The sequence below is a fragment of the Calonectris borealis genome, chromosome Z (genome assembly GCF_964195595.1).
Source record: "Calonectris borealis chromosome Z, bCalBor7.hap1.2, whole genome shotgun sequence".
NCBI lineage: Eukaryota > Metazoa > Chordata > Aves > Procellariiformes > Procellariidae > Calonectris > Calonectris borealis.
This window is the reverse complement of record NC_134352.1, coordinates 84,702,853-84,717,004: the sequence shown is the minus strand read 5'-3', so window position 1 is coordinate 84,717,004 and position 14,152 is coordinate 84,702,853. Positions and strand designations below refer to the sequence as shown.

The 14,152-nt window shown below is 48.5% G+C and overlaps 1 protein-coding gene across 1 annotated transcript in view; it reads right to left on the bottom strand.

Annotated features, from left to right (window-relative positions):
• Positions 1 to 2,675: 2,675 nt before the first annotated feature.
• Positions 2,676 to 14,152, bottom strand: part of LOC142075253 (mitogen-activated protein kinase 4-like) — a 43,719-nt gene continuing 32,242 nt past the window's right edge. The window contains exons 3-7 of the mRNA XM_075136355.1: positions 13,924 to 14,068; positions 8,224 to 8,385; positions 5,869 to 6,070; positions 3,344 to 4,027; positions 2,676 to 2,983 (exon numbers count right to left, since the gene is read on the bottom strand). Coding sequence (XP_074992456.1) covers positions 2,971 to 2,983; positions 3,344 to 4,027; positions 5,869 to 6,070; positions 8,224 to 8,385; positions 13,924 to 14,068 — 1,206 coding nt within the window. The 3' untranslated portion in view covers positions 2,676 to 2,970. The remainder of the gene's footprint in view (positions 2,984 to 3,343; positions 4,028 to 5,868; positions 6,071 to 8,223; positions 8,386 to 13,923; positions 14,069 to 14,152) is intronic.

The following is a 14,152-nucleotide window of genomic DNA, read 5'->3' as shown; positions in this document are numbered from 1 at the left end:
GTGCCTCGCCACGTCACCACGCAGGACCACATCGCTCACTCCTGAAGCCTCGGAGATCACAACCAGCACCCTCTGTCCCTCCTGCCTCTGCCCAGCACACCCATGCCGGCACATCTCTAAACCCAGGATGTCCACCCACCCCAGTGCCACGTGGCCTCAGTGGCCTGTCACGCCACCTATATTATTAACTACAGCAGTGCTCCCTTTTTTCTCTTTTGCAAATAAGTAACATCTGCAAATTTATTGAAATACCAGATGGTTAACCTTGCACTGAAATGATTCTTCAAACACCTACAAGAAGAAGCAGTTTGCAGAAGTCACCGTGTCGGTGACGAGGTCTGAATTCCCTCCCCGTGACCCTGAGCACTCCGATGCCCTGCACCAGCCAAAGCTCGGTGAAAAGCCACCCAACACCAAATAACCCCAGAATGCAAATATTCATGCAGTGTATGGACTAAATCAGGTATTCATGATCATTTGCAGAAGAACCCTAGACGCGAGTACTGGAATAAACATTTCAAGTCTCATAATAAGCAAAATAATGACACGCTACCAAGCAAGGAAGGCTCAGGCTTTAAATTTTATTGTTGTAGATGAGAAATAAATCTGGCTTGTGATCGGCTGAGCACACTCGGGTAACAAATTAAAGCCACCCCTCTCGTTCCCCTCTTACCCAACACATAACGCCAAGGTGTTGGAACAACGTTAAATAACAGCTCACGAACCGAGATGGAAAATCTGGAGCAGCGGCAATAAGCTCGATTTGCTTCTTGTGAAGTTAATATTAGACTTTAACTGTGTGCCCCCAAGCTCCCACTCCTCCTTAGAAGATTATATTCAAAAGCAAAACTGTTACTTTCATGGCCATAATAAATAGTTCCATACAACTCTGATGAAGATGTTCAGGTCGAATGTAACAACCCACAGAAAATGGCTTCTGGTTTCAGAGGACGTGGCGACTGATGTCCACCGAGGAAAACACTGGTGTGGTTTGATCGCTGCCGATTTTACATGTCAGCGCATCTCCGTGTTTAACCCAACTGTAGCAAATAGTTGCTGAATCTGTCAGAAGAGAGTTTTAAAAGTCAGCTCTCGCGTTGCTGATCTTATCCTTCAGGTTTAAACTCCATCGGCTCCCAAATATCTAATTTTCAGTTGTTGCCTCCGGCTGCAGCATTTGTGCATCTCCCGTCAGAGGCTGGGCGTTACCTGCTCCTCCCAGGGTGGCACCAGGGAGCGACCAGGCACGACTGTGGCTGCTGCCACCTCCTCCTCTCTGGGCACACACTCACCCGAGCGCTGGCAATCCCGTTCCCAGCCTTTGCTGGCCGCTGCCGGGCGCACGGCGAAGCAGAGCGGGATGGCGGGCGATGAGTCGTGGGCTGCTGGGGCCGCATTTGGATCCGCTCCACTGCAGGGGCGGCCAACTCCTTCAGTGTCTGAATTTCTCCCACCACGAGTAAAAGTGCTGAGCTTTAGTTGAGGTATATCAATAATCTGCAACACACTGGAAACCAACCCTCTGTTTCTCCCTTGTTTCCCCTTTCTAAACCACCGTCGGGGATGTCCAAACACTCCAAGCAAAGACCAGAGCCCAACGGCTTTGCCTTCCAGATGCCTTCTCCACCCCTGCCCCAGGACTTCCACCCCGTCCCATCCATGCAGCTGGCAGCCTTCACACCTACACTGCTAATCAGCTGGAGTAACGGCATTTCAATCAGCCTAAGGAGAGATCTTCACAATAAGAACAAGTTTTTGGGCCTTGCACAAGCTCTCCTACAGCTAAAACTGTACCTGATCCCACCAAGAACAGAAACCAGGGTTGATACAGTAAATGCTGCTGTTAGTTATCATCCGAGTCTCAAACGAATTTTCTTCACATCTCAAAATATCTAGTAGATTGCTTGTTAAAAGGGTAGAAACAATTCGTATAGGAACAATAGTTAAATATGGACCTCGGAGTTACTAAGTACAGTAGTTTCTCTTTTACAAATGGAAGTAGTGCCGCTGTGCTGGAGAGCACAGTGACATGATGGCAAGGAAAGCAGAGATTGGCTTTTATGATACTATTTACAGGTTTTCCATTTAAAAAACTGCCGAGTTTGTTTAAATATAAGTATAGAACATTTCTTCCATATACAAACTCTTGTTAGCTGATTAATTATTAAGGTGCTCAGAAGTGTGGATGAAAACAGAAGTTACAGTAGATCAGTTGTGTTTGTATCTATTTACAAATGGCGCTCAGTTGCCTGCTGACACCAGCATCTTCCAAAGAAGCTGGAAGCAAAGTGGCCAGTTACGAATGTAATGCCACAGGAACTGTTGTTTTCTTCACGACATCTTTGTCAGAAGGTAAAATAGTAGTACTTTCATTCCTTTTTTTATTGGCAAAGGTGAGACCTTTGCTGAGTCTGTGTAGCTGGTGGTGCCAGGCAGCATCGCACCGTGAGACACCCTGTTTCTAGCTCTCGACCCCTCTCCAGCCCTTACCACCAGAATTTGCTGGTCTGCTGGGCAGCTGCCCAAGACAGGACTCGCAGCACCAGGTTGTTACACTGAAATGCATCATACAGGGCCTCCTAAGTATTCGGAGAGCTCAGATCTACCCCGTACAACAGATGGGAGAATTTATGTGCAAGAAACCAAACAAGGAGAATGCGCTTAGCAAAAATTTTGTCTTCCAATCAGAAAAAATAAAATAAAAAAATCCCAAGTGGCCCATATTTCGTAGGTCAAATTCCTTCCCCATAAACATTCTCGAAGAGTTATTTTCTGTCTGATGGCCAAACTCTACCTCTAGTTCCATTCTCTGCTGACTGACGGCTGACCGCAGGCACTGCCTGGCATCGCTTCTCTCCGTACCGCCTGTGCTCACACGGGTGCCTCGGAGGAGCTCAAAGTTTGGCATTTTGGGAACCCGTCAAACCAGGAGGGTATCTGACCATAATGAAAATGCTGATTTTGTCCTCGTCATTTTAAGATGCTATAGAAAAAGAAAGGAAAATAAGTTGATTTGACTTCTGTTTGCAAACTTACCATGTACTGTCATCTTTCCCTTGTACATTTAAGTTTCAAACAGGTCCCAGAGATTGCAAGGCAAGAGTGTTAAGGCAGTATAAGAAACGCAGTATTTCATTCACACCTCTTGATTCCCTTAAGGGTATTTCTAAGGCATCAAAAGGGGCATGTGGTTTGTGCTTGCCTTTTCAGAAAAAGGCATTCGGTATAGCGTAAAAAACAAATGCTCAATAACAGACGGAAGCCACTCAGCCCCAGGCAATGGCCACACCATCAGAGAGGAAGAGGGAGATACAGCGGGGTTTTCTGGGTGTGGGTTCCTCACCATCGCTCTTTCTGGTACACCTCTGTTTGTACGATCTCACTGGGGTGCTCAGATATGCAGGCCCCGTTGATGTCATTGAGCTTGTTGTCTGGAAGATCCTCAGGTTTTGTGCAAAGTTTCAGCGCCCTGGAGATGAAGACGTCCAAGTCAAACTCAGGGTCTGTTTCACTGTTCACCTCTGTGGGTTCTTTGTGGAGATGGTGAGGAGAAGATGGCAGGCTCCGTTCCTGAATCTCCGGAAGAGAACCGGGACACTCGAGACCCACCTGCGTGCTCTTCACCCACTGAGCAATCTCCAGAAAGAGGTTGGATGGTTCTTCTTCCAGCGAGAGCTCAGCTGCGGGTGCTATGGTTGCTCTTTTCCAGTGGGATAAATCTAAAATTAGCTTGGGCTCTGAGTAATGATGGGGCTTATTGTCTCTCCACAGCAATTTGTCCAAGTAGGAAGGCGACCCCACTTTGTAATCACAAGATTTCCCACAATCGGCATCAAATACTCGGTCCATGGATGAGTGGGATAGCTCCAAGAACCTCTCTGAGCTGCTTTGTGAGTATTTCCGTGGATCAACTTGTGCTTCTTCAGCGATGGATTCAGACCCTGCCCGGGGGTCCCGCTGAACCTCGTCCATGTCGTGGTATTTATCGTGTCTCCATTCCAAATCAGAGGAGAGGCTTACGTGATACCTGCGAAAGACACGCTGCTATTAGACACACAGATGATGGCTTCGTTACAAACAGCAGTGCTCAAACAGATACGCATGCCGCTGCTGCTATTTTTACTTTTTTCTTGCTAATATGCCCCTTACCTACAGATCTTTAAGTTCTTACTAATATCAGAGACCTTTTTCTTGTGTGTTAAAAAAGGTAGGGGGGCTGAGTAATTTATGAGGAGTCTGAGGCTTGGCCAGGCTGCACGGACAGGACCAGTAGTGGGAATAAAAGCCCAACAACCAAACCAACTGGCCCCTTTGTTTATCTGATCTCTCCACTTGGGATTAAAACATAATTAACAATATTAATAATCAAACTGCCCCTCAGCCCAGAGACAAGCACCCACAGTGTAAGTGCTCCTCGTTTGTGGCCGTAAAAGTAAAAAAGATGAGCTTAAATCACCACTGAGATTTACCAGTTTACTCTGACGTCATGGACCAAGAGCATCCCTGAAGGGTCACCTGCTAAGTGCTAACTTCTCAAGCCAGTCAAACTCCCTTGATTGCCATTACCCGACATGACCCATTCTTAGACACAGTTTTCAAAGCGACATCTAATTTACTGGCTCCTAACCAAGCTGCCTTTAAAAGATGTGTTATCCCAGGTATTGGGGCTCTATATCCCAGCAATGGAATGCTCTTCAGATGTCCCACGACACACAGGCAAAATCATTTCCCGTCTCTAAAACACTCGGCTTGTGTTGCAAAATTTAAGGCGCTATAGCAGATGTCCCCAGCCAGGTGACAGGACCAACAGCCTAGATCCCCGCTTCTTGTGTCACACCAAGAAAGCCAAGACATAAAAAGGCGACAAGGTGACCTCCAGCAACTGATTTGCTGCTTTGGGGACTATAACTGGCAGGGATGCCGGAGCTGTGGGGATATGCTGAAGATAGATATCCTGAGAAAAGCTTCCAGCTTTCCTCTTTACCTAATTTACCTGGTTGCCCCCCCGAGCCTCCACCCTGATACTTGTTCACCCGGGCAAAGAGATTAATAATAGTGAAGGCAAGGGATTTCTTTAGATTATTTTTTCAGTGCTGGTGAAATATAGTGGATTAAGAAGGCGAGGAGATTTAATGGCTACGCAGAGAGGAACAATGCTGCAGACATCCTCAGCCAGCTCACCGTGCTCAGCTGGAAGGAGCTCTATAGGAAGGTGAACCTAGCTAATTCTTAGCTGCTTATTTTGTCCTACCTGCTCCGGTACTGGGACTGGCCTAGTAACTGGGGTAATCATCTAGGACATGAGACCTCAGCTCAAGGCTTTGATCTGCTCTAAAATTCCTGTACAACTTTCAGTAAACCATTTAAAAGTCAACACAATTAAGGGTTTTTTTAAAAGAGCCCAGATCTGTGGCCTCTGGGGCTTACGCACCTTGAAAAGTGATAAATATAGAGCTCCAGATCAGGCCCGGTCCCCAATAGGTACAAGAATTACATTATTTTATAATTGTATTATAAGGACAGAGGACAGGGGAAGAACCGTAGCGTCACTTAAACAGATGTAACTCAAATGAAGACAATATAGGCTGCAAATAAAACCAAGAGCAGAAAGATACTCAGTAACCGGAACGTGCAGACTCTATCTGCTCCCCGTGGAAATCGATGACGAACCTCTTGTTGGCTTCAGCAAGGTGCCAGCTTGGGCTTGAATTACAATATGGCATAAAGAAGGAAAAGCAGGTGTCTTTTGTGGGTCTGGAACATGTGTGACTGAACCCAGTCGAAAGCAGGTCAGAGACTCACCAGTCAAGTTCTGCCTAAAGAATTTAAGCCGGTATCTGGTCTCTGTCCCAGCCTTGGGTACCATACCTGTCCCAGTTAGACATCTGGCTCTGGTTGGCTTCCATCAGTAAAATATCATCAATCTCATCCTCAATCCGGAACGGATGCTGAGACACTGGTTCATCCTCAGGGCAGGAATACGGACTCATGTAAGGATGCTGCAGACCCATCTCAGCCGTTAATCGATCCATAGGGTTAAATGTCAGTATTTTCTCCAGAAAATCAATAGCTGTGAAGCAGAGAGAAACAAGCTCACTAATTCCTCAAAAGCAATGCCAGCTTCCTTTCCAGGATGAGCCTCGTGAATCCCCCATAACAAATCCCCTCGAAGTAAAGAAGGAATTAAAGGTCACATCCCGTGGGCATCTAAAAACGCGCACTTCTGTCCTTGCTGCATCCATCTTACCCCCCCACAGGAGCTGTGCGCTTGCAGTGGAGCAATCCTGCAGCCCGCAGGTGTCAGTTCATCTAGCAAGGCAGGAGAGACGACTGTGAGAGCATCACACCTCCACAGGACAGCAGATATATGTTACACCCAGTGCTGCGACCCTGGGCCAGAACACTAAGCTCGTACCCCAAAAAGACCTTTGGTTGGTGTTGGGATTTGATTCCGCACTCTCAGATCCATTCGGCAAGCACATTGCGTTGCAGACAACTGATTGCACATCTTTATGTGCAACTGAAGCGGGATTAGTTTTAAAGCGCCATTTTTAAAAGTTCTCGGTGTGACCAACACTATGAAATTATTTTGCCCATTAATATTTAAAGAATCTTGAGTGCCTAAAATTATTTTAGAAAGACCGTGGAGCATGAACTCTTTCTATGATGATGAAGAAGGAAATGAAGCACAATAAAGTGACTAGAATTAACTCTAAATGTGTAGGGTTTATTGTGATTTCTTTGATGATTCCTTTCACTGAAGTTATGTGAAGAGATCAAATCCTGTCATTAAAGATGTTGCTTATTCAGTTGATTATTGGTATATGGAAGAGTTCCTTAAAATTCAGATAATACAAATAGGAACACGCCTTACTTCAGTTACGTCTTTTGCATTGTACCTTCAGAAATATCCTCATTAAAACTTAATTGTGTGAGTGGGACCACTTCTTTAGGCGCAAAATCACTCAGCAGAAAGGAAGGGCCATACCTATTGCCTCAGTGCTTAAACATTAACCCATATCTGATTGTCTCCCACGGGACATTATTTCATTGCTTGGACTAATTAAGTAAGAAGGAATCAATAGCTTCATAAGGTCACTGACTGTGGGCAAGAAGCATGGTGGAACGATATATTACGAGTTATATATTACGATATATTACGGGTCAGAGAGGCAGGAAAACGTTGATGAATTATGTAAGGGGCGCAGGTGACCTTTCTTCCTGCAGTAACGACAGGGAATAAATCCGCTCCTGCTTGCTGGAGGCTGACACGGTCCCTGGGTAACCCGGGCCGATGGGTATTGCATCGCCAAGCCCATACAGCGGACGTCTTATAATGAAGAGTTACGCCAGCAAACATAAGCCAGGCTTGGTCTTGACGTCTTCCCAGAAGCAGGCGGCCAGGTCCACCAGCCTGGTTTAAGCCTTGGAAGAAGCTCAGAAGAGCTGACGTGCTCTGGTCCACACTGCTCAACTCTGGCTGCCGCCCTGCAAGCTCTCACTGCCTACAAAGCTGCTCCAGGCAAAAGTTCAGGTCCAAAAGCCTGTGGTTTGCAGCCCCCTCACAACAACACACTGCTGATTTTTTTAAAGCTTTAGCCAAAGGAGGGAAGTGGCTGAAGTGGTATTCGAGCATTGCAGGCTGCGACAGCCCAACACGAGCGATGTCCAAGCCTCGAAGCACTTGGACAATGTTTCTGCCTGTAGCAACCATCTCACGGAGATCAGATATTTGTAAAGTAAAAGCATTTATTTTCTTGTACTCTGCAATTGCGTTCATGCAAAAAGCACAGCAAGAAAATGAACAGGGCTTGAAAATAATCTCTGGGCTGAACCCTCACTTGCAGCTCAAGAAGAGGCACAGGAAGGCAGGGATGCACCTTGAAAGTGTCTTGGAATAGTCTTGGAAGACTATTTCACCCTTATTTCTGTATGAGCTACCTGCGAGAAAGCTTCTGCATCACGAGTGCTGTCCTGCAGCCCGTGCCTTCCCCGGAGGGACGGTGAGCAGGACCTGGGGGGACAGCAGTGGGGACGCGTGAGCTCCAGGTGGGAGCAAGCATTGCAGACCCTCAGATATCTGAACTCTCATTCACCAGCATTCATGCACTTGGCCTTAAAGGACAATTCCTGTGACCCCCTGGGGAAATAGGTCTGAAAACACGGCAGCCGGGGCAAGTCCCAGGAGAAGAACATTGCCAAAACCAGCGGGCGCTACGGTACCTTCGCTGTCCACTTCAGGGAGCAGCTTGCGCAGCGGCTTCCTCACTTCCCAGGTGCTGTTGATGAACGTGGGCATCACTTTGAGCAGCTCCTCTTTATCTTCCTCGTGGATAACGGGGATTGTCTCCAGAATAAGCTGCATTTGTTCCAGCTCGTGACCTCCTAAATGGGTAGAAAACAGGCAGTGAGTTGAGACCCAGAAGTTAAATCAGGGGCAGGGTGGTATTATCAGCCACCCTCCTGCATGGGCCACCCCTCTGAAACGAGCCACGTCACGGCAGCGCCGCATCTCCCGCCAGCCCCTCCACGCTGACGCATCCCCGCGCTAGCCACCACTCTTTGCCCCAAGGAAAATGTGGTGGGATTCCCAGCCGGGTCACCTCTTTTTAAGGGTGAAAAAGTTAACCTAGACAATTTGCCCTCCTGGTGTAATCACCCTGAGGCTGTCTGCGCAGCTGTTCAACTAGCCTAGCCATCTATTTAAAATGGCTATGAAGCAGAAACCGTACCCGACTGAAATCATGGGGCATGGCAGTTATTATCCATCGTTGAGGTCCACCCTGCATGATGGAAGGAGACAGATATTGGCTCTAACGGCCTCAAAACTGACGATCCTCTTTAAGCAATACTATGGCTGGGCTCGTTCGTAACCCCAAATGAAGCATCCCGGCTGACACAGCTGCAGCCAGGCAGGGCAGTGCCCGACGCCGTTACTGTGTGTCCCTGCCACATGCTGTGCTACACGGAGAAGCAAAGCCCCTCTGTGCAGTGGCAACAAAAATTGCTGCCACAACCCCAATGATAACAAGAAGATCATGAACCCAGCTCCAGGGGTCCCAAAGCTTCATCTTTAAATGAATGCAGGTGCCCGACCGCTGCGCTCTCCCGATGGGAAAGGGGTTTTCTGACTGGGTCCCACCTGGATGCTAGGCACCAAGTCAAGGCTCTGATGGTGACGATCCCTACAACTGCTACGAGCAATCATATGTTTTTAAATCCTTTTCCTTCAGGACATATTTATCCACACATCTCTAAGCCCCACTCAGGACTGGCTATCAGTCAGTGAGAAGAGAGAAGCGGCAGCGCCAGCGGAGCGGAGCCAAGCGCCTCATTAATGAACGTTAATCCCATTCTTTAGCGCGCTACTGGATGTGACCAAGAGCTCCGTGGCTGATTTCCAGCTTCTTACGTGTACGGAGAAGCAGCCTGGCAGAAATACTGAGTCGCACTATTGATTTTCTGTCTGCCAGAAACGCTGGTTATAAATATTCTGTCATGAGAGGCAGGGCTATCCATTAAGACAGTGAGCTGGCTGGGGCGGACAAACCAACGGGGATTTTTGGGCTACCAAGCTCCTTGCTGTCCCACTGATGGATTTCAGGCTGCTTCACTGGCAAGCAGCACCCGGCTGATGTGCAACAAGAGGAGTGAACCTCATTTATGGCACAGCACTTCTGATCAGTCTGCAGGGAGGGTGGAGAGGCCAACCCGTAGGGGATGGTGGAGACCATTGCTGTCCCTTTGGAGGTCCTTGGCATCTCGCAGGGGCTGCCCTCCCCGGCCCAGAGCTCCCTGTGGGTCTGTAGGAGGTTTCCAGACTCACATCCATGGAGCTGACCCCAAACACATCCCTCCTGGGCAAGGGCAGGTCCAAACATTGAGGTTGGGAAAGGGTCTCCATCCATCCATCCACGGCTTCATCACTCCAAGAAGGTTTGGTTCAATGCAGTCGTAGCCACTTTTACCCCGAATGGCAGAGCTCCAAGCCAGGACATGGCAATGAACTTAGACAACCCCAAACCAACACTGACATTAGCACAGCTGGTCACCATCACACCACATGTCCGCTCAGAACAAAGCCTCAGAAGAAGACAGAGCAATAAGAAAAGCAAAAAAGACAGAGGGACACGCTCCTAATATCAATTCTAGGCAAATGAATTCACTTTCCTATAGAAAAACTAATTTTAGGTCATCTAAAGGTTCGCAGCATGGCTCCAGAAGAAACTAAAGATGACCATCAGGAAGCAAACACCTTGTTAGTCAGGCTAATTCCCAAATTGTGATCAAAATTACAGGGTATTAAAAGTCACAGAGGCTTCGTGACTGTTCTCCTCTCAGTGCAGCTCCAGTCACTGCTCACTGAAGGTACCTGGCAGCCGAAAGGCACCATCTTTAGTCACGCAAACAAGCTGCTAATGCAAGGCTGGAAGCATTGAATTATGGCTCTCAGGAACCCAATTCTCCACCATTATCCTCTATTTATGTAATTCCTACGGACCTTCTGGGGGCATTAATCCCTGAAAAGAAAAACGAACTACAGACAGAATAAACGCAATGTGCTGTCATGACCCGAGGAGAGAACAAGGAGCTCTGCATCGTGTCGTGGAAAAGGCAACCCTTCCCCAGGCTTGCAGCCAAGTCCTGGGTGAGCACCCAAGCCCTGCTAGCGACTCCTCTAGGAACAAGCACTGATCCCATGGGAAAAGCCACCACGCATGGCCCCACTGGCGATCCCCACGGAGACTTGCGAGGACAGACAGCTTTTTTCTTTCTCCTATTTTCTCTTGCTTCCACTGGCTTTCAGATACGCTTCGGCAGCAGAGGGTGGAGAAGTGACTGGAGGGAGCTGTAGCCGCTCAGTTATGGATGCTCTTCCTTGTTTTCCATGCTGCTTGTCGTGGGGAGCTCTCCAAGGGTCTGCAAACCAGATTTTAGCTGTTGGAGATGTGCTACGCTCCTGTGAGCTTTGGGTTAGCCAAATTTCTTGTGCCCTCCTGGGGCTCTGCCAAACCCAAAGCGGCTCCTGCCACCGCACCACCCAGAGAAGGGGCTGCAGGGAGAGCAAGGGGGCTGGGGTCCCTCTCTGCTGGGTGTTCATTAACTTGTGTAGGAGAATGAAAGTAGCGAGTGACATCTATTCCTAATAACCGATCACCTTAATTTAACTGTGTTGCTTAAGCACCCCAGATAGACTACTGAGTTAATTATATTGACTTATGCTAAGCACTCCATTTAAATTGTGCCGCTGACGCACACTCAAAAAACAATTTATCCACTGTAAGGCAATTACTGGAGGTTTGCAACCTTCTGGGAACTGCATCGCTGTTATTTCCCACGGGGTATTTGCTGGTGACCCAGGACTCTCCGAAAGTCTCGTCCTGCAGCGACGGGGGCTGCAGCCGGCCAGGGGCAAACTCCTCCTTCCAAGCAAAGAGGAGAAAAGCAAAAGCAAAGATGAACCCATGCTGTCATGCAAGCGTTTGCCAGTTTTAGCTATTCTGAGTGGTTGGGTTTTATCCTCTTCCTCTTTGGACACCAGCAGATGAAAGATGGTACGTGGCATGGGACATCTCGGGCACCCAGTCCCACTGCCAGGCTCCCACCCTGGCTCTTCTTTACTTAATGGTATAGGAGGAGGCCGGGAAAACGGGGCATGGGGCCAGGACCTTCCCGTAACAACTCTACAGATTATTTTTAAAGCAACCCGAAAGGAATATGTATTTTGAGCTTCAGTTTTGATCCCCACCCATTAACTAATTCTCCTGCCATCATATGGGGGGCTTATTAAGCGATTGCACAGGGCTGGAAAGCAGTGAAGCAGGGATGCTTGCAGCACTTCTCCGGCTAAGCCCAGGCTGTGATCTGCCAAATCCCATCTCCTGATCTCTGACCTGCTGTGGACTCTCAGGAACCAACCTGCAAAGTAGGTTCCCGTATGGCTGCTCTGGGGCATCTCGCCTGGGCAGCCGGGACAGAATTGATCTCACCTGTAGCCACGTGTAACACCAGCACGGACACTTCTGCTTGTTCTCCAGATGCTCTTTATGAGCAGTAGCGGAAAAAGAAATATTTCTAAGGCACAATCTCAGCTGCAGGCAGACACAGCTAACAGAAGCCAAATGAATTACATCCTGGAGCTGCCTTTGCCTCTGCCTTGACCATGAAGGGAGCTTTATGGACCAGCTCGGACACTTAGGCAGTAGATGGCTGGTGTCAGCCAATGTAGCTTCTACCTCTGGGGTCCACAAACGGCACAAAAACCAAGCTGGGGCTGGGAGAGGGGTCAAGCACAGTTTTGAGTGCTTGGGTAGTCTGATGGGGACGGCCAGAGAAGGACCTGGGCAAGCCAGTCTTGTTTTGCTGTTTGACATGAGGAGCAAGTAGAGGAAAAGAGAGATGGACTTAGAATCCAAAAGGATTTCCCTGGGGCTCCAGCTACACCCAGTTTAATACAAGGCAGCGTGTTCCTCTGGTCTGGTGCAACTCCTGCAGGACCAGGACCCTGCCATCTGCGCTGGGGTTTGCTTCTGCTGCTCTGGTTTACCTGGGGCTAGTTTGGGTTTGGTGCTCTGGACTGGCAGAGCCTTAGCCCAAAAAGCTTCCACCCAAAAAGCTCGGAGACTCTTCCACGGTGCAAACCACGGCTCGGCAAGGGGAGGCGGCTGGCAAAGCTGCCTCGGGATCTCACTCATGAGCAGCATCTTCCAGCAAGACCAGAAAATGCCCTGTGCAATCAAGCACCAGCTGTGGAGGTCTGCTGTGCACTGAAATATTAGTGAAGAAGATGTCCTTCTCCATTATTAATGGGTCTAATTATTTATTTACACAACTCTGCGAACAGCTGCTCACGAAATGCGTTAAATTTTGTCATTCAAAACACTAATGGGCAATGGAGAGACAACCGAGGAGGAGCATTGCTGCAGACCCGGGGCAGGGAGGCAGCTTGTTCAACAGGCAGAGAGCGGCTGCTTCATTCCTGAATGAACGGTTCCACGTCCCAGCTTGGGAAGCACAGCTTTGGTCCCAACAGCAGCATTCTTGGAATTGTATTAAATAAAGATTTGCTTCTCAAAAACATCAGAGTTGAGCTTTAAATGCTGCACTGATAGTTATGCACTCCTTGCCGGTGCTTTTTTTTCTTCTTTTCCTTGCACCGCACCTTTACAACTCCAATATCCGCTTATAGGAAAATCCTAAAAATGGCTGGAAAAGGGTAGGGGCATTCAAATGTCTTCCCTCAAAGAAAAGAAATATCTTGAAGACACCAATCACAACTCAAATCCATGGCATAGAGTACAAACCTCTTGGGACAGGGCCACATTACCTCCTGTCCTTATACCCCACCCTGCGATATTTTTTTAGCATCCTCCCTCCCAACAAAAAGCTCTTATTTTCTGTTGGAAACCCAGAAACAGAGAAAGGTTTTGTTGTTTCATCGGAATTGTTCTTTGTTTGGGGTTTTGCTTTCGGCAGCAGACTGTCCCTGCCCGGCAAGGCTCGGCACAGAGGCATCGTCGACCCCGGCCAGCCTCGGGCACCCCACCGGCCGGTGGCTTCCCACTGGGTGCCATCACACCCATACCACCACGTGTCCTTCCCAAGCAAGCACAAGGCAGCTGAGTGAAAATCAAGATGGTAACTCTTCTCTGTCCCCTGTATACAGGGCCTGCCTGTATCAGGGAAGTTTGCACCAACCAAGGGACCCTGTAATAGCAGAGGTTCTGCAAGTGAATTTTGTTCTCGAGACAGCTTTCATGTCTAATAACCAACCGCAGGATCCCTGTAGCGATGCTACAAGTGTTGCCTTGGCTGGCAAGGAGAGGGGAATTCCCTCTGCCATGCTAAAAAGCCTTTGAATTGGGTAGCAAGGAAGGAGGGAAGGAGAAAAAAAAAATTAATGAACGGGAGCCAGAAACCTACCAGCGAAGAGCATCCTTCCCGTCAGCATCTCAGCCAGGATGCAGCCGGCTGCCCACATATCGATGGCTTTGGTGTAGTTGTTCGGCGAGAGGAGGAGGCGGGGGGAGCGATACCATTTCGTTACTAAGCCTTCGGAAAGGTAACCCTGAAAAAGCAGAGACAGAGACGTCAGCAACCTTGCAAGAGAGCTCCTCTGCTTCTCCCCGGTCAGCCCTCACTGCCCGCCGTG